We start from the raw sequence: 20,166 nt of genomic DNA, 5'->3' as shown, positions 1-20,166 counted from the left end.
TGGAATACTATTTTCTTGGCATATAAAATACTCAAGCCAAACCAAAGAGCAGCACCCTTATCTGCAGTAAAAATAGCAAGGCATTGGACCCCAAGTAGCTGGACAGCTCTTCTGCAGAAGGAAAATAGATGTTTTGTTATTCAAGCTGGAGGAAAATAGAAGACGTTTAGTTGTGTGAAGAAATCAGGAAGGAAAGAGTTGCTCTGGGAGAAGAAAAACCAGAAAAGTTTACTTGTCAGTAGTCAGGGTTGATAGGAAGGCTGATTAAAAATAAAAGTGATAATATCTTTTAAAATATTACATATGTGTTGATTCTGGGAGAAAAGATCTGGGTCGGTCCTCTGGGCCATCTGCTAGGAGGAAGGAATCTATTGATTTATTGCTGAGCCGGAATGGAGTGAGCCGTCTGAAGTTGTTTGGAGAATACGGGATCTGCACTCGGGCCCTTTGTGATGGTACCACAGTATCTTCAGTAGATAACCATGGTGAGAACTTCATGTAGATGCTTTGATCATCATCAGCTGAAAATACTGGGTTATCAATTCCTAAAAAAAGTTCACGAGTGACAAATACAATTAATCAAAATAATTTCTTGGCAATACAGCAAGATGCTTTGTAAAAGGAGAACGGCTATAGTGGGAACAAAATAGGTTGATACACACTGGTACAGATGTGACTAGGCCAATACACAGACCATTATACACACATAGGTTGCTCTTTCTACCTTGGATATTGCTAGTCATTTTGGATTTCTATTAAAGAGAAAAATTGGGTATTATCTCCAATATGCAGTTATGCTTGGGATATCTGGAGACAGAAAATAAAATCAATAAAAGAAGAAATCAGTCAGCAAATTTTAAGCAAAATAAAGCACAATATAAAATAACTGCAAAAAATTCAAATCAAACCCATAAAAAAGAAATAAAAGAAGGAAAAAAATGCAAAAGCATGAACTGCACAACTTCATAGAGGAATGAGATGTGTGTGAGGGAGCTAAAGCAAGCCACAGAACAGTTAAAAGTAAGTTACAGGAGCCTTTTAATATAGATATTAAGTTTGTAGTGTTTGAACAGAAAAAGAAATTTGAAAAATTAGTCTAGGTCTGCATCTTCCCACCCCCTTATTTCTGGATCGATTTCTGGATGTCTTTATACGTTCTCAAACATAGAATTTGTCATGGAACAATGAAAAGGCAGTATCAGCCTTTCTGCTAAATGAGTATAGACACAAGTATTTGTCTTCACTGTATGCACCATGTTACATATGAAGCATATGGTGGCATGCTGAAAATTCAAACAGAAAAGTGCTAAAGAGAAATACTAAATTTTAAAACTTTATAAGTCATATCATATAATTTCTGTTATATATAGCGATACACTTTCAGTTTGATATTTTGGAGCCTTTCAGTGCTGGAAATCAAGTCCAATGAATGCTCCAGCAATGCTGCAAATCTGCGCTTTTCAGTGACTTCTATGAGCCTGCAAGGATCTGAGGGAGTTGTGAATTTAAGAGGAGAAATCCTGCCTGAAAGAAGAAGCATGAAATTTATCACAACAAAGTGCTTCAAATGCAAGTAGGAAACAGTTCCAAATGACTAGTATTGACTGGTCTTGTGAGGCAGGACAACTCTAAAATAACGTTTTCTGTTGCTAGAAATAATTAGTGGTTTTAGGTCTGGTTTAGGCAGTCATGCTCACAACTTCTATCAGTAGCAAATTTGATGTTCTCCATACCTCCAGATATCTAAAACTTGTTATCTGTTAACATTACTATTAAGCAAATATATTTTCTAATAGAAAACATCAAATCAAATCAAAACAAAAAATACAGGCTAAATCAGCAGCATTTCTAGGATTTTTTTAACATTTGAGAGAAAAAAAACACCTCTGTAGGTAATTAATATTTTTACCAGTAGAAGTATCTGTGAAATTTTGCTTCGTCACATTAGCCAGGAAATCAACTCCTTTCCCTAGATGCAGAGTTTCATAATCATTATTTTCTTCTGATTCAGAATACTCCAAATCTGGAAAAAAAAAAAAAAAGTCCAATTTTATTAGAGATTTGTATCAGTTCTGACTGATAAAAAATGCTATTTCATGCTGTTCTGATGCTGGCATGGTTATCAAAGATACATCTTTAACAAGGATCTAGATAAGGGCAAATTTTAATCAACAGTTGTAGCACTGAAATGCGAATGTGAATGTATATAGAGATTGCAGCTTAGATACCAATTACATCAAGAAACTCAGCACAGGTTTCTGGCTTGCATTATTGCCTGGTGCTATGATAGAGACAGATTTCACACTCTGGCTAAGCTTTTGGCTAACAAAATTGTTTGCTTTCCTGGGACTGAAACAAACCAGCCTATGACATGGCAGCACTGCTGCTGCTGTGTTTTGTGTCCTAAATGCTCGCGTGTTGACAAATGTCATCCCATTACAATGACCAGTCACTGCATTTTCATCGTTTGACAGAGGTCAGCATTAGTATCCTGACTGATTTCAAACCTAGTGAGGTCATTGCTACTTCTACTGCAGTGGAATCAATTTTACAACAGCTACTAAACCACTTGTTAAGACTATCTTCCAATGAAGCTTTTGTTTTTAAGTAGAGGATGGCATCTATACACAGTGTTCTTTAAAAAGACAGCATTGAATGACCTACTTATAAGTATTTGGAAAGCTCTTCCCATGCAAAAAGGTTCTAGAATATTACACTTATTCAGCCAGCCTGTATTGCCCCTGTCAGTCAAAGAAAAATAATGCTCACAAAATCATTCAAAGAACATACATAAAGAAAAATATCTTTGCTTGGAGCTTTTGAGAAAAGATGAATCCCTCTCTACTTTACTTCAATTCTCTTTGAGATCAAGGGGTTGCATGCATAAACGGAGGAAAGAACATAAATAAGAGTTAGTTTAGTGGCTTTTAAACCATGTTTCAGTTTTTAAGTGACACATATTATTTTATAATCACATAACAAACATATTAGCATCCATTATGTCTTGCTATGACTGATATCAATGCCAAAAGATGGCTAAAACATGAGAGGAAAGAATTCGGGGCTTTATATGCAAAACCAACTTTTGATAGGGATGCTTCCTAGGCCAGTCAGCTTCAGATTACACTTTCAAGGCTGACCTATGTGTTAGATTTGTGCACGAAGGGTGAATCAGTCCTGAAACTGGCCTCTGACTATGTGTTCCTTTGAAAGCTACACTCTCCTTGAGTTCTAACATGCTTGCTTAGCGTCAACTCTGATTCAGACTTTTCTAAACAAATGGACCTTGGCTCAGATCAGAATGTCAACTACTGAATTTTATATGGCACGGTGTCCTGGGCAGACATATCTGGCTGTGATGAAAAAGAAAAATGTTAACGAAAGTTGCTCTCTGCAGCTTATCCCAAAGGAAGCTGAAGGTTCATCTGTGTTGTAGCCACTGCATTGTTTTGTTTTCAAAATTTAAATGTGATATCTTAAAAACGTGAGTAAAAAGGCCAATTAAAATTTGGTTTGTCATCCAGCTGCCTAGAAAAACAACTTCTAAATCATCAAGACACTGCATTTAAGCATGGAGCAGATCCCCACTCTGAATTCTGAATTATGACTAGAAGTCCCTTTTTAATACCAGCTTCACTGCTGTATCCTGCACTTGGGTCACAACAACCCCATGCAACGCTACAGGCTGGGGGAGGAGTGGCTGGAGAGCTGCCTGGCTGAAAAGGACCTGGGGGTGTTGGTTGACAGCCGCCTAAACATGAGCCAGCAGTGTGCTCAGGTGGCCAAGAAGGCCAATGGCATCCTGGCTTGTATCAGGAATAGTGTGGCCAGCAGGACCAGGGAGGTGATCGTCCCCCTGTACTCAGCACTGGTGAGGCCGCACCTCGAGTACTGTGTTCAGTTTTGGGCCCTCACTACAAGAAGGACATCGAGGTGCTGGAGCATGTCCAGAGAAGGGCAACAAAGTTGGTGAAGGGTCTAGAGCACAAGTCTCATGAGGAGCGGCTGAGGGAGCTGGGGTTGTTTAGTCTGGAGAAGAGGAGGCTGAGGGGAGACCTTATCGCTCTCTACCACTACCTGAAGGGAGGTTGTAGTGAGGTGGGGGTCAGTCTCTTCTCCCTAATAACAAGTGATAGGATGAGAGGAAACGGCCTCAAGCTGTGCCAGGGGAAGTTTAGGTTGGATATTAGAAAAAACTTCTTTACCGAAAGGGTAGTCAAGCACTGGAACAGGCTGCCCAGGGAAGTGGTTGAGTCTCCATCCCTGGAGGTATTTAAAGAACGGACAGATACGGTGCTTGAGGACATGGTTTAGTGGTGGACTTGGCAGTGATAGGTTAACAGTTGGACTCGATGATCTTAAGGGTCTTTTTCAACCCTAACGATTCTATGATTCTATGATATCATGAAATTTTTCAGTGATGCTTTACTGAAAATGTAGCTGGTAAAATCCAGTTAATGAAACAGGTCTAAGAGTCCTTTTACCTTTTTCCTTCAAAGTAAAGTCTTGTACTGGATTTTCTGAAGGTATTTTTCCATTTGGTATGGCACTGCTGTTTCGCTGAAAGAAAACAAACAAAGTTACCAAAAACGCTACCATCATCAGATAGCAATGGCTGTGGCATCCTTTGAAATCATGAGTTCAGCAGCATAGCCCTGAAATTTGTTGTAATCTTTGCTTGAGACTGAATATGGATGTCATTAAGTTCCCCCCTACACTCTTACTTACTACAGAAAAAGAAAGGAGCTTTGGCTCTTTGTATGCTGTACGTTTCCTCTTAGTTTCATGCAAATTTTGTGGAACGCTCTATGCCATAGTGCTACCCTGCTACATATACCCTGTAACCTCTCCCCACAGTGTTGTAGCATGGATCAAGGTCTGTTGTTTTTCAAGTGATCAAAAATCTCTCACCCAGTAGAAGGGTCCCAAAGCATAGAGAAAAACAGCATATGAGAAGATGTCCCTTGAGTATATCATAGATTAATCTCTTCTTGCTTAGGCCCTTTAAGTTCATGAAGGACAGAGATGTCTGCCCTCCCCATCCCTTAGTTTTTATAATAGATGGCTACATCTGGGTCCTTGTGAAAGTATTTTACCCTTTTTTGGCCCCGGTCTCGCTTGTGGATTTTATTGAGCTTCTTGGAATGGTTTATTCCTAGTTTGGTACTCTTGAAAGATTCTAAGCGCTTCCTCATTGTCCTATGGAAAATCTCCTTGTCTTGTTTCTCATCTTCACTGTGCATGATCTCATGTCGACTGTACAGGTGTTTGTGCTGTTGCCAGGAAGGGAAGACAATATTCATTTATTTAGAAATACAGCTGGAAGCCCTGAATCAATGCATTCAATCAGTGTCATGCAAATATAAACAACTCCATAAAAAAGAATGAACCAAAGACTAGTCTGAAGGCATTAATGAAACTCCTATGTTTCTTTCTCTTTCTTCACCATGAAACAGGTGTAAGTCCAGGAATTTTAAGTATGTAAGAGTGACTGTCATTCAAAGTAAGCCTCTCCCTGTAAGTGTCTGAATCCCTTCAGTTGATACACTCCATTTAATCCTGCTTCAGAAGGTATATTGGACCCAGTTCTGCATTCCACTGGCCCCAGTGAAATCAAAGGCACTAGTCCTGTTAAAGAGGCATGCTCATGAATGAGAAAGAATATAGAGAAAGAGCCTATCTTCCTCAAGGGTGCAGATTTTGCAGATGGCTTCTTTTGAGTTTTGCTCCCAAGTTTTGGTTCCTAATGTCTCCTAGTTTTAGACTGGAAAACAGTCCAATGCTAGCCTTCTGCTCTCACCTCCTGCCTGGGTTTATACAGGTACTGTTGTAGGGTGTGATGAGCAACTGTGTCTTCTGTGTCCCGGATACTTTTCCTCCTCTGCTCTAAAGCTTGCATGTCAAGGCAAACTGGTCCAGCTTTTTCTCTCCTGAAGAAGAATACAATATAGAAACAGCAGTTTTAAAAATCAGTAATTGCTGAAGAGGAATTAAAAACAGGAAAATGTGGACCGAGGGGGAGAAATTAAGATGAAGTTTAAAAAAAAGGAAAGGTCAAAATCGGCTAAATGAAAATGAGTGAAAAAATACCTAATGGGAAATGTGAAAAGATGTAGCATTAATTTATCAGTTTACATGACACACGGTCTGTTTAGTGAAAGAGTCATGAAAAAGTTAAGGAAGAAGCAATTTTTTTTCCTTGCCTCTCTCCTGACTTTTTCTGGAGCAGACACAGAAATGATATCTAGCCCTGTCTATAGCAGTTGGTGAACAAAAGGCACATGAAACAACTCTAATGTGGATGTCTGCTTTATCTTACTAGCCTTTACTGCAAAAATTTGTTTGTGTGTAAAATGCAACAATATAACTATGTATACCCATTTTATGTGGGAGAAAAGATTAACTGAAGTTCAAAAAAGTAGTGAATGAAGCCCCTGTAATTTGCATTTTTAACATTTATAACACTGTTCCCATTTCCTCACATATAACATAAAAACCCCCACAAATCCCCTCTCTACAATCAGACCACATTACTTACAGTAAATAAGAGACAGAGCTTTCCACAGTACTTGGGCGTGGGGTGCTGAAATCCACATTTACCATGTTGTCTGTACTTGGAGAACGTATAAATGCCAAGGAACCTCTACGTTCTCCCTGGCCACAGAAAGAAACAAGACATATTACAGCTGTATACACCTAGGGCAAAATGTGTATCAGAAAATGTGAATAATTTGTGAGGCTGCTGTACACAAATGGCACAAGAAGCAGGGGAGAAGTTTTATCTAGGTAACGAATACAAACCATTTTGGGGGTTTATGGTTTCTGTACATTGAGTGACATTATCCCAATGAACAAAGCTAGGATAAAAACTATTCTTGTAAATTGATTTTGAGGAGGTGAGTGATTTCTCTAGGCCTCAATCTGTTTTCAAATTATATCCTTACAGTTTTGCAGTCTAACTCTTTTCTCTTCACAGACCCTTTCAGGGATGGACCTTTTACTTTGTACCACATTGCAAACCAACTACATAGGGATATCTATGCACTAACAGTAGCATTTTCAAAGATAAAACACTAAGTTTTCTGTTCTCTGCCAGACTGGAAGCAGCAAATCTTAAGTGGTGGTAGAAGTCTACAAAACAATTTGAAAGAGCATGAGACATGAGACATGAGACATGAAGACATGAGATACTGAAGAAATGAGATTTGCTTTCATTTCTAAAACTAGTGTCTCAGAAGTGAATTGCTGGAAAAGCTCAAATTTATGTCTTCACAGTTTTCCCTACTGCTTGCATAATCTCATGTTTAGGTGAAAGGTAGCTATTGAGTGACATCGTGGTTACATAGGCTGAACCCATCTATGGTTTTGAATCACAGCAGAGAGAAATCACATAGCAGGTCTCTACATTTTAAACTGTAATAAAGAATACACCAAGAAAAAACATCTCCCTTTCAGAATTTTTATATTCATAGAGCAAATCAAACAAATGTTTCCTTCTACTGTGGTAGCCCACATAAATGTTACAGTAGTATGTGTTGGATCAGATCAGTGGCATTAAGAAGTACACTCTGGCCTCTGTAGGCCAAAAACTTAAGAGAAGAAAAAGTAAATTCTGGGTCAGCATCATCCTGTCCATTTTCTTAAGTGCATCTGACTTTCTTTTCAAATCAAGTTTAATGTTTTATATATACGTCATACTATATCATCAGTGGAGGAAGTCATCAGCCAGGAGTTATAAACTGTATTTTAAGTCACTTCTATTCACTTGCTCTGGATTATTTTAATTTTGCCTGGCTTCGGCTCTCCCATCTCAACTGTAAGGAATTTATTTAGGTTCAGGCTGAACTGTCTCGAGCTCTTGTTTATTGCACAGATGCAGCATAACAGCACAGCTGAAAAAAGAAGAATTTACAAAATAGTTTTTAAACTCCTCAGTTTCTTGCAAGTGGGAAGAGAGTAAATAACTGGGAAAGGCAGATCTTTACTCCTCCTGGAAGAAATGGCTTCAGTTTCAATGTCAGCTTGTAGTTCACAGATATTTAGCTCAAAGATATATTTCAGAAGTCAAGGAAAAGTTTTTAAAGCAGTGTATCACTGAAGCAAATATTAACGTGAGAAAGGTGGAATGACTTCAGGATTCACAACTCATGACTAATCAGGCATATTAACATAACTAATTTCCACTGCATGAAACCATGTTGCACAGCTTTTGTAGAACCTGAAGAACTTTTAATTTCTTTATCTATTATTGTCAGAACAGTAGACACTTGCCAATAGAATTTGTCTGCTAGACATACAATATACACAAATAGTATTGGACTAGGGTAGCAAAAGTCAGTTTCCTGGTGTTATGAACTGTACTAAGGTATAATGAAAAAGGTAACTCTTCTAAAAAATTAATAATATAACTTAATCTGACATTACTATATGGGATTCAAGACATTATTGGGTAAAGATTCTGGGGCTAAATCTGCATGGCTTAGTGGTCTGTAGAGCCCTTTGCATCTGCTAAAGAGAAAAAATACTGTGATGAATCCACTGAACAGATTCAGCAGTGAATCTAAACATGACTCTCATGCTCATCAACATCAAAGTCATTATCTAACTTTCTTCCTCCCAGGTGTGACCCAGAAAGCACCACAAGAAAGAAAATTAGTTCTCGAGCTCAAATGCTTTGAAAACTGAGTGGGTAATTTACAAAATCTCAAAAGGAAGTATTTGCTTCTCTTGTGAACCACTCCCCATTTTTCACACTAACATAATTTCTGAATTTCATCTTATCTTCTGAATTTCATCTTATTTTCTGAATTTAATCTTTGAAATCCTATGTTTCACTGGAAGAAGTTTGCCTGACTGTAGCTCATTTTCAAAAAAAGAAAAGAGATTATTAGTAGTAATAGTATCAGTCCTAGTACTAGTGTTTATTTTAATTAAAGAAATTAACTGGTGTATCACCTAGCTGTGAAAATGAGTTCACTTGGAGATTATGGGCATAGATAGATTATCACTTCGAAGATCACTGTGTAAAATAATCCATTTAAAACTGTCCTCTACACTGTATGAATACTGCACACTTGTGGTGCTTTGAACTAAGGTGGCCAGTTTCATACTGAAGAAGATTAGGAATTCTTACACAATCTGTTAACATTGCTCCAGTCTGAGAATGGTACTCTTGCAGAAGGCCAGTAACTTTCTTCCATTCTGTAACTTTAAAAATTTCACCTGTTGCAAGTCTTAAGTTTCTCTAACTTCACAATTCTGTGATTGTGTTTGATATCTGTGGTGTATCACTTTAACCCTAATTTTTGAAGTGCGGGTGTTATGATTCCATTGAATTAAAGTTACCCTTCCCAGTTTTTTTGCATTACTGTGATCTGGCAGAATGAGATTATAACAGTCCACTACTTTGGTCATATATCCACACCATTTGGAAGGAAGCTTCTTCAAATCAGATTTGTCGTCACATAGAACCACTGTTCTGCAGGAGCCAGACTCTCTTCACACATTTAGAAAGACAGTAGTTTGCCTGATCACTTTGGAATGACGGTATTTTTTCATACAATAAATATAGAAACAAAGTTATTCAGTAAAATCCACTGACATAAGTACAACATACTCATACTCGAGGATCAGGCATAATATTGAGAACCACAACCACACAAACAGGTGATACTGAGACTCAAAATGCATTTAGGAAAAAAAAAAGCAGAGCAGAAATGAAAATAGTTTTCTTTTAGATGTCTCCTGCAGCATATTAACTTTAGGTTATATTATAAATTTAAAAAAAAAAAAAACAATGATGCTATAATATGTCAACAAGTGTTCATAAGTACCTCAGCCACATAGCTAATTGCATCCTTCAAGTTGAGTTCATGGAAAACATTAAGGATCTGGTCTCTTGATTTTTGAGCAGACCTTCTCATTAGTACTTTACTGAGGAATTTCCTATCAAAATTGGACCACCTGGTAATTTAAACAAACTGTGTTAATGGCAACAAGCAATTTTAGTTTCACAGCATTTTTAGTTCAGCATAAATGATATTTTTGTGAGCTAAGCACTTTTAAAAAATGGTGAACATAGCAATGTGAGGGATTTGTGTTTTGAAGCTTTTCAGTTAGCATTTAAAGAAAGTTAAGGAAAAGCCTGCTGCAGAGTTATGCAGCTGTCACAAAGCATTTAATAGGTTCACTTAGCAAACACTACTACAACAGCAAGAGTGCTATGATTACAGTATCCCATTTCAGAGTCACTAGAACATTTTATACTCAGGGAGATCATGCTACCTTATTTTTCCACTTCTGATTATGCATTGTTATATTTAATAGCTTCAATTCTAGAAGTTTAATTTTCTTTCCTCCTTTGGAAGGGAATCTGCTTTTCCCCAGCTGCATTGTAGAACAGCCAGCCTAGAAAATCAGTTCACAACAACAGTGCCCTTCCAAAAGCACTTACAGAGGGCCTTATTCATGCTATTGATGTACTCTGGGGGATAGAAGTGATGTGTATTTTCTGTGATTTACACTTCCAAGCTTGTCTGATAGCAGTATATCTGCGATTTCATATTTAGGCTCCAGAAGATAAAAGCTGCTTTGCTTCCATCTACCTTCCTCAAGATTTTCTCTGAAGGGCATGAGGCAACTTTGGAGACTACTATTCAAAGTGATTCTATCCATCTTGCCCAAGTTGAGTATTTTGAGTTTACGACTTTTTATTCAGATTGTTGAAACCTTTTTGTTGTTAAACATTATTCACAGAATTGATAACTATTCCTCTTCTCTAGCCAGAACATCCAAAAAGCAGTCTCTAATTCAGGCTGCCACACCTGAGCACATCAGTGAAGATGCTAGGGGCTGCCATTTCTTTGAGGAAAAAGCACTTTCATGTACATATAGTCCAAAAGAAGCAGACTTAAGGTGGTCTCATTCAAAATACATTAGTCATTAAACCACACACTCAACCATGAATTTACATTAAGCTACTCCTTCTCTTGTTACTCAGGGAGATTACTTTCTGACATCTAGGAAGTCAAACTCTAATCTGCCACTTTAAAAATATTTAACGCCATCTTCAAGACGGTTTTTCAAAACTGAGGACGTATTCCGCTGTATTATAGCCTGCTGAAATTCATTCCCAAAAAGTAAGCTAAAAATTTAGACCAAAAGAAAGAGGATGTTCTATTTGGGATGCCTCATGAAAATTCTTCACTTCATAAATGAACAAAAAGCAAAGGGAAATAAAGGAGACTGCCCCTATAACTGGATACAGACAGGTGAACATTTCTGCTTGAGCTCAGATGCAATCTAGGTCCAGCCTAGGAGTTGTATAGTTATATGAGCATAATGCTAAACCTAAGCTAATATACTCAGCTTTTCAGCAAGTGTTAGGAGAGTGATCTGCAGGAGCTAACACAACCACATGGCTTTTGCATTGGAATTGACGTTAAGTCAGCAGGACATTAGCAGGTCAGAACTGTGACTGCACCTATGAAATGACCTAGCTTCAGGGAGAGAACTGCCTAACCATAAATAACACTCTTAAAGATGTCCAGATTAAATGTCCTTTTTTCACTTTTACTCATCTAGATTATGGAAGTCTGCCCATGACAATGGTAACTCTTCACATGTACTTTAAAGAAAATGGTGTCTCTGTCTTTCAGCTGAGTAATTTTGCTTGTCTCAAGATGAATCAACTATAAACAGAGGGGGATGGAAATAATCCATGGTTTTCATTATTGGTTTCAAACTAATAGGCTTAAACTATCTGAGTAACTTAAAAGCACCCTCTGCCATCACTTTCAGAGGTGTTGAACACATCCTTTGTAGAAATAGTATAAACAACTAGCACAGTCATGGTTGAGGTTTTTTTAGTGTCTCCAAACACAAATAATGTTCATGAAATGGAGTATTACAGAGAAGGGCCAACTTTAACATTTTAAGTTAAATCTTGTGCAAATGACCAGTTCTCAAATCTTGAGAGAAGCTCATCCCTGGATGTGAACTGAGGCATTTGGCAAAGGACTAATATGAACTGTGGAAGAAAAAGAAAAGATTCCAGTTGTAGGGGGAAAAAATAAACCATTTTCACATTTGCTATATTTCCAGTATTTTCAGTATATAACCTTTTAAACTGTATTTGACATCCTTGCTGTCCCTGAACTCACAGGCTTAAAAAGTCATAATTTACAGATAAGATTTCCTAGCAGTATTTCAACATTCCAAGTTAGTTACTACTTACTTGTCTCTCAGATAATTATGTCCTATCTGTCCTGAAATGTCTTCTATGGCAGAAAGAATGTGATCAAAGGCCTAGGAAAGTGAAAGCGGAATTAATATCTTTACAGAAATAAAAGGCATAATTAGAAAATAGATCAATTTGTCAAGTTAGACCAGGTGACTATGCAGAATAATTTTATTGCTGCTAAGCAGATTTTTTTTCCAATTTACAGAAGTACTAACTACTATATGCTTTTCTTCAAAAGTCCGGAGCTTTCTAACCAGTTCTTTACAAATTCACTAACCATTCCTGAATTACAAGGGTCTCAGCAAGAAGGTACTTAAGCCTCCATTTTAACATTCAATTTTAAGACTCTCTTTATTGACTCATTTTACTATCTCCATTTCTGCCCTATTAAGTGTATCAGCCACTATTAGTGTTGGTGATTAAATCAGTTGAAAAATTTGCCTAGTGTTTCTTTTTAGACGTTTCAAGAATCCATACTTCCTTCAGAGTAGAAGTAGGCACCATTCTTTTGATATCTAGGGCAAAATCCCATACTGAGTATATAAGATAAATCTTGAGGTTTGTAACTCTTGATTCAAACCAAGGCAGCTGCAAGTAGAATTTGGTCTTTTTCTGTACCTGGTTGTTAACATTTCACTCTGAACATTGGAGTGATTACTGCAGAATATACAGCATGCTAGGTTTAGAACAACATGGGTGATATGGATTATTCCCGAATATAATATTAATTACTGCCTCAGGCGATACCTGACATGGAAGTGGAGATACCATAGTTTTGTTTAAAAATATCTTACTCTGCCATGAAGTTTCTCGTTCAGTTTTGGCTCTCTGTGTTCGGTTTTCTTCACTTTCAGCCACTGTACCAAAGGCTTGATAGTCAATCCCTAATGATTGAAACATGATAATAAATACTTAGGAATCATCTTGGACTTTACTCCAGCTGGTCATTGTTAACGAGAAGTAGAGCATTTTTGCCTGTTATATGGTGGTTCTTATAGTTCCTCAGCTGATCTCTGTCCCCTTTAGAAGATAAAATAATGCAGTACCCTCAGATCCTGTTACAAAGTTTTGAAAAAACACCAAAACCAGTGGAAAAATATATCTTCTATAATAAAAATATGGTATTGGAAGGGTTAAAGTGTTTCCTATACCATTGAATGTGGTATTTTCTGCACATGCCAGGAGTTTGTGACGACAATTAAACTTTCTATAATAAATTTGAGAAAAAATTCCAAGCTGGTATATACTGACATATCTCCATTTAAATTAAAGTTGTTTTTTTCATCCAGAAAGTGCTATTTTGTTTGGATGCTAAATACTTTCTTGTCCCACTGCTTACTGTTATATTTTGAAACAAGGACTTAGGCTCAGGCAGATCAGCTTAATGACTGTATTTGCCCATAAAAAGGACTGTTCCCTATAGTTATTCACATGAGGTGAAGGATGTTTAATCAGATACTAACTTGAGCACTATTAATACCAAGCAGCTAAGACCGAACATTTTTTAGCACAGAGGAAATTGTGTTTTGTCCCTTGTGGTGCCGTATGAAAACATAAAATGGGATCTTTGTTACTAAAATTACAAATTCAATTATGCTTGCAGTTCAGTGAAACAATATGCAACCTTCAGCTGAGAACCGCTTTGAGCATTCAGTACTTTGGGGGAACTCGTCTCCTTGCAAGAAGCATGCTTAAGAAGTTAAATTACCTGGAAAATAACAGTAAAAAACACAACAATGATAGTTGTGCTGACAAACAGGTTTTTCTCTTTCACTTTGTCCACCTCCAGAAGTACAACCAGAGCAAAAGCAACCGCTCCACGTAGTCCACCATATGACATCACCACCTGGTCTATTATCTCCAACTGGACCATTCTGTAGTGGTTAAGAATCCATGTCTGCAAAACTACACCTATGAAAAACAAATGCCAGCATGTTTAGAAAGACCCTTATGAAATGTCAGTGTCCCAGCTGTGTGTAACAGAAATGGTATCACCAGCCTGCTTTCGTAACAAATTCTCTCCACCATCTACTTCTCGCTCTGTATTGCTACACTGCCAAGGAGAGTAGGCCCACTTGGTACCTTCCCCTTTATGTTTAGCCAAAGGAATTAGATGAAGCTTCTTCTGTGAGTCTGCAGCTCTTCTGAGAGTGCTGCCCTCTGACATAGCACTACAGGTGAAATTCTGATATGTGCTGACCTTTGAAATTCACAGTTGAGAAAGAATAGAATTTCTAGCGCCATAGTCAGTGATATGCATGGGGTTTTTTAACAGAAAGAGAAATGAGTTGAAACAGTGTTGATTTAGGGAGTAAATGTACCCTTTACAAATCACTAAAAATTACATTTATGTCATTGTCTTGTGGAGGGTTGTGTAGTTATGCTAACACTGTCTTCAGGCCTACAGGTGAGATGCTGCCTGCTCTAGGGGACCTAAAGCTCTAGAAATCACAACGTCTCCCAGAGCTCCCACCATACAGAAGGAAAACAGCTTCACCACTCCTGAGAGTGGCACAGCATGTGTGTCCCACTGCAGCAGGCCAGGACTGTTAATCAGTGCAAAAGAGATATTTCTCTTTTTAGAGAACTTTGAACTTGTGCTAAGCGAAGACTGTCTTGTGTATATCACTGTAAGCAAGGCCTCTGGTGGAGGGGACCTTGAAAATTAATTCATGCCAGCAAGCTGACTCCTCCAAGGGTATGAGAGCTGCAATTACGTAAGGCCCAATATCATCAGATCTTTAGTACTTTATCAATGCCTAAGCTCAATTATTTTAATGGGTACATATTGTTATTGCTCAATATTTACTATGTAATTATTGGTCACACTTATTACAGGATTGTTAACCACTCATTCCAGGAATACAACAAATGACAAAGTCAGGAGGCTGAAAACTTGTTTAAACGCCTCACACACATCAGCAGTTACTGAGAAGTGGCTAAATAACAATGGTTACAGACTATTTAGAAAGGAGGACCTGGGGCTAGGCCCTTCACTCAGCTTGGGAATCTCTAGACAGAATAAGAATACAGAGTCTAGGAAAACTGCCAGCTAGATAGAAGCATTACTTTTTATTTGAATTGAATTCAAGACAAACAGGCAAATAAGCCCATTTAATTTATTCCCAGATGTAAGTACATGCACCAAATCACTATGTGTGTTACTCTCTAGAATTACTTCATTCTATGCCTTTTTTGCAATTTTAACCCCTTTGCTATTTCACAAGATAGCGATTAAATAGTAGAACTACATAGCTGGGCGAATCGGTATTTTGAAATATTTGCAAACCTATATAAGCCCAGTAAATTGACAGTACGTAATCCCTACCTGCCACAGTCTTATTTACTCAGTTTTTCACCAGTCCCTGAGAATTATTAAGCCAGAGAACCTACGGTGTAATTATGTACGGTCTTACATCACTGTGTGTCTCAAACCTGAAGTCAACCATAAAATTAGCTCAAGACAATCTCTTTATTACCAAATTGAAAGAACTGAAGGAAAGAGATGGCTGACAGGACTCACATCTTTTGTTAGGCTGCAAGTTAAAGAACAAAGTCCATTTCACTGGGAGATTTTGCCAATACCATGTGCTAGGTCAATAAAGGTTAGCCACTGGGTGATTCATGTTAACCACTGGGCTGGTCATATCCTCACATGTCATCAAAAGCGAAATCCTATTATATTTTCAGCATATGATGAAGCTTACTGTAGAAATATACCTTCTTAATCCAAAAGCAACCATAAATTCAACTAAAATAAATGGAATATGTTAAAAGGAACAAGTCTAGAACTCCAAATCCTTTTTTTTTTTTTTTTTTTTTGGCAAAAGAATATGTGACTGCATAAACAATACAATGCAAGGACAGGAAGAAGACCATCCCCTTACCAATAACTCTATATACTGAGATGAAGACCAGAGTCAACAGAATAAAAGCTGTATTCCAAGTCCAGATTTCTGGATTTACAGCTGAAATTCCCAGGAACATGAAGATAATAGTTTCTGCTCCACTGGCCATCATTTTCATGGTATATCTTACAGTTGTAGAAGATTGTTCAGATATGTTAGCCTTGACATATTTCTGACAGCAGATGCCACAGAAAGTTATCCTAGAAAAAAGAAAAGAAGCAACTTTTCAGAAAATATTTATTGTAACATTTAATATTATTTCCATCTGTCTGTCACATAGTGATAAAAGCCCACCATTAATTCCTAAGAAAAATACACTCAGGAGCCATTGTGGAGTCTAATCTAGGCAAAAACCGTATTTCAAACATTCATCCTCAGGTGACCCCAAGAGGTCTGAAGACAGCATTTCATTAGATCATAACAGACCTTAATTTTCTTCTGATTACCATTACCATCTGCTTTACATGTGAAATTTTAAATCTTGTTTATATTAGACATAATCTTAAACTAATGATCTGTTTGCAGTAAGATTTTCAGATTTTGAAACATCTACAAACATGACAAGCAAAATTGAGAAGAAGGGTATGCCAGGAATCAATGGATACTAAAAGAAGAAAGCCCACAGAGGTACTCAAGCCAAAATAGGCAAGATTTAGGCAAACCTTAACAGGCCAGTCAAGACAGTAAGAGCAGCAAGTAATGGACATTCACATAATGCCTTAGAAAAATAACGGTTTAGCTACAAAGTATAGGGAAAGATGTCAATACAAATGGACAACTGTTTGTTAGTTACTGAGGTATTATTAATCACAAAGAGGAAAGAGTCAAGTGTGTATTTTGCAAAGGAAGTTCTCATGTTGCACAGCGGATACTGGAAAACTTCATTCCTTTTCAAGGCTGAATGACAGTATATGCAAACTATAATCTACTGCAGTGTGAAGATAGTAATATTCAGCATAAGCTTCATGAGTGTCATATTCTATAGCTGTCCTATATAATTTAGGTCTTTCTTTTCAATGTTTTTAAAAAACATATTCCCTTCTCAGCCCCTTCACAGGCAGTAATAAAAAGAGACTTACGCAAGGATAGGTGAAAGAGAAAGCATCTCTGCTGTGAGGTAGGACAGGTAAGAAATGATAAACACAAATCCAGGCTCAATGATTCTCACGTGCTTGGTGAAACGGCTGACCAATGAGAGCAGGAATGCAAAGAAAATGCCAACCAGTGTCCCACCCAGGCTCACTACAAAGAATGACACTGAAAAACAAAACCAAACACAGTTTAAATGGTAGAAATATAATGGTTTAAACTAGTTCTCTTCTATTGTATGGCCAGCAAATCAGAGAAAATTTTGGAGGACACATCAAAAATTATTTCTAAAATGCAACAACATGAATTGTTTTTTGAGCACTTGGTATGTGAATGCAGCATTCTTCAGAAAAAACAAAATTACTTTCTGTTGAGCCTCACCATTTTAGGCTTATTCAAAACCGACTACATTTGTTTTAACAATTTTTTCCCCATGTTCTGTAAACAAATGCTTTTGCAAAAGCATATTATAGAATATGCCAAAGTAACTGTTAAAACATTGATTCATAAGATAATGTAGTATCATGTTGTGCTTGGAATGGGAAATAGTGACTAAATTTTCAGGTAAATAACATTTCCTGATAGTCACTGGCAAATGTTACTTGATGGCAATCGGTGATAAGGAGTGAGAATGCCCATATGCAGTCTCAGCTTTCCTGGAATGTAGAGAGAGCATAGGCTGAAACTAAGGACATGTTACAAAATACAAAGGAAATATGTATAGTTGTCAAGTTTGGTGGTCTTAACAATTGAACTCCACATCTGTTGGGTCTCCTCAGAAGAAAACAAAATCTGATTAAGTTTCCCAAATATTCAGGAATATTCACTTTTTTATTTTCTTAAGGCATTTCTCTATGCCACAGGAGCATGGGAATATGAGTGACAAGGGAAAGGGCTGAAAAATAATGGTTACTGAAAGCATAATAGTAATATTTTGTTTAAAAGTCTGCATATGTACATCAGTGATGTGATCCGGAATTCAATTCTACGCACCTATGCCTTTGACACATTCGATCCCCGTCACATTCTCTGGACCTATTGTAACAAAAGATTCAAACACTTTGTACAGCACCTGAAAAGCAAAGTAGACTAACTTAGTATTTGCTCCTGAATTAAGCCTATTAAAATAACCTCATTATGGGCCCCAACATTATGAATTCTGAAATTATGTATGACTGAGGGAAAATCTGGTTGGAGGGACAAGATTTTGCAGATTTTTTAATTTTTCAAAAGGGAAAAAATGCCATGGAGCAAGAAGAAGCAAAAATTAAAAAAAAAAACACAAAAACTTTCAATTTCTTATTTCAATATGATTTCTATCTATAAGAAGCATTGTAACAGCTAGATATGTTTTCTAAAGCACTTCTCACACTAAAATCCAGGTATTTCGTGGATTTATTTAATCGCCTGTATAAGATAAGTAAGATACTTAATAAGATAATAATAGGATCCTAATAATAAGATACTGGATTGAAATGGTTTGAACATATGTATAGTAAGTTGACCATAAAAGAGAATAAACTATAATAAGTGCACTAAAGCTTTTAAACTAATTGACTAACAGTGGTAGTGCTGAAAGTAAAGAATTCATCTTGTCCATACTCCTGCCTAAGGAGGTTTGTATGAGCATCATTCTTGACACATGCCTGTCTAATCTATTCTTAATTCCTCCAGTGATGGAGGAGAACTTTACTATGGATTTCTCAGCTTTCCTTGTGGCAGCTAAGCTTGTTAATTATTATCATATTTACCCAGTCATGGCATACAGGTTACTTTATTCTGTAACAGTAGTCTTTTACATATTTACATTTAAAGAATGCTACATCATCCACTTCTGTCCTCCAGTCTTTCCTTTTTCAAGGTAAGAACTCCAGATGTTTCAAACTTTCTCATAGGCTGTGCTTTCTGACTCTTGATCATGCTTACTCTTCTCTTCTGGATTTTCTTCAACAAACAATCAAACTTTCCTTTATTTATAGAGTGAGTGTTTGTATTCATTTCACAGTAACGAAAACGCCTTTCCTTCTGAAAGCCAGTGATGATGATACTTGAGTTCATCAAGGGTTTATTTTAATATTTGTTTCTGGTAATATCCCAAAAGTACTAATGAGTGATATCTAAAGGCAATTAGGTTTCTTGGAGGCCCTAAATGGCATTTTCAAACTAATGTGAACAGTTAGGCTGCTGCCAGTGACCTTGCAGTGCCTTGCTGCCTTGGTTGCAAAAAATTGAGTCACTGAGCCTGGTGGACATATCTTATCCTCCCTTGGAGATACGCAGGAGCAGGAATAGGAGATGATCCAAGAAGTGATTTGAAGCTCTATAACAATTCAGTTGCATAGCATCTTTCTGCCATAGGACTTCCTGGTCCCTGCCCACTAGCACTGTACTACAAAACTATTGACTATTTTATTCTGAGAAAAATTTTGTGTGAAAAGAAAAGGTGTCTCAGTCAAAATAAAAATATCAGTAGAAATTTGGGGTTACTTTAAGTCTATTAAAGTCTATTAAGTTTTCCTTTTCTTTCTAAATAAAAAAAAAAAAAAAAAAGAAATTAACATGTTACCAAAAAAAACACAAACTAAACCAGAAACTTTCTAAAATGTCCCATAATTCTTCCCAAGTTGGCTCTTTGTTTTACATCTGTTTGATAAACATCTGATTGAAGTGAAAAAGAGGGAACAGGCATAAGCACTTTGGCGAGTATTCTCTATCTCACTGTCTATATATCTGAGGTATACATATAAATTATGGGCATAAGGGAAATATGCATAAAAGGATATGTGCATTAAAAAACAACAGCAAAGAAAGCCTTAAAATCTCTGGAATGAATTTCAGTAAGTCATGAAAGCCCTACTTGAACAGCAAAGGCAAATAAAACATACACACCTGAAACTTCATTTTAAATGTTTTTTATGCTCATCGAAC

At 37.1% G+C, this 20,166-nt stretch overlaps 1 protein-coding gene across 1 annotated transcript in view; it reads right to left on the bottom strand.

Moving 5' to 3' along the window:
- Positions 1-297: 297 nt before the first annotated feature.
- The window catches only part of SLC9A3 (solute carrier family 9 member A3), a gene marked incomplete at both ends in the record, with an annotated part of 52,617 nt that continues 32,748 nt past the window's right edge, over positions 298-20,166 (bottom strand). The window contains 13 exons of the mRNA XM_082330286.1: positions 298-545; positions 1,910-2,023; positions 4,485-4,560; positions 5,097-5,273; positions 5,801-5,930; positions 6,539-6,654; positions 9,834-9,963; positions 12,236-12,306; positions 13,036-13,125; positions 13,950-14,152; positions 16,129-16,349; positions 17,229-17,406; positions 18,232-18,310. Of these exons, the coding sequence (XP_082186412.1) occupies positions 298-545; positions 1,910-2,023; positions 4,485-4,560; positions 5,097-5,273; positions 5,801-5,930; positions 6,539-6,654; positions 9,834-9,963; positions 12,236-12,306; positions 13,036-13,125; positions 13,950-14,152; positions 16,129-16,349; positions 17,229-17,406; positions 18,232-18,310 (1,833 nt within the window). The remainder of the gene's footprint in view (positions 546-1,909; positions 2,024-4,484; positions 4,561-5,096; positions 5,274-5,800; positions 5,931-6,538; positions 6,655-9,833; positions 9,964-12,235; positions 12,307-13,035; positions 13,126-13,949; positions 14,153-16,128; positions 16,350-17,228; positions 17,407-18,231; positions 18,311-20,166) is intronic.

This window comes from Platalea leucorodia (assembly GCF_965183815.1).
Source record: "Platalea leucorodia genome assembly, chromosome: 1".
NCBI lineage: Eukaryota > Metazoa > Chordata > Aves > Pelecaniformes > Threskiornithidae > Platalea > Platalea leucorodia.
The sequence above is the reverse complement of the archived record's forward strand: the minus strand, read 5'-3'. Positions and strand labels throughout refer to the sequence as shown.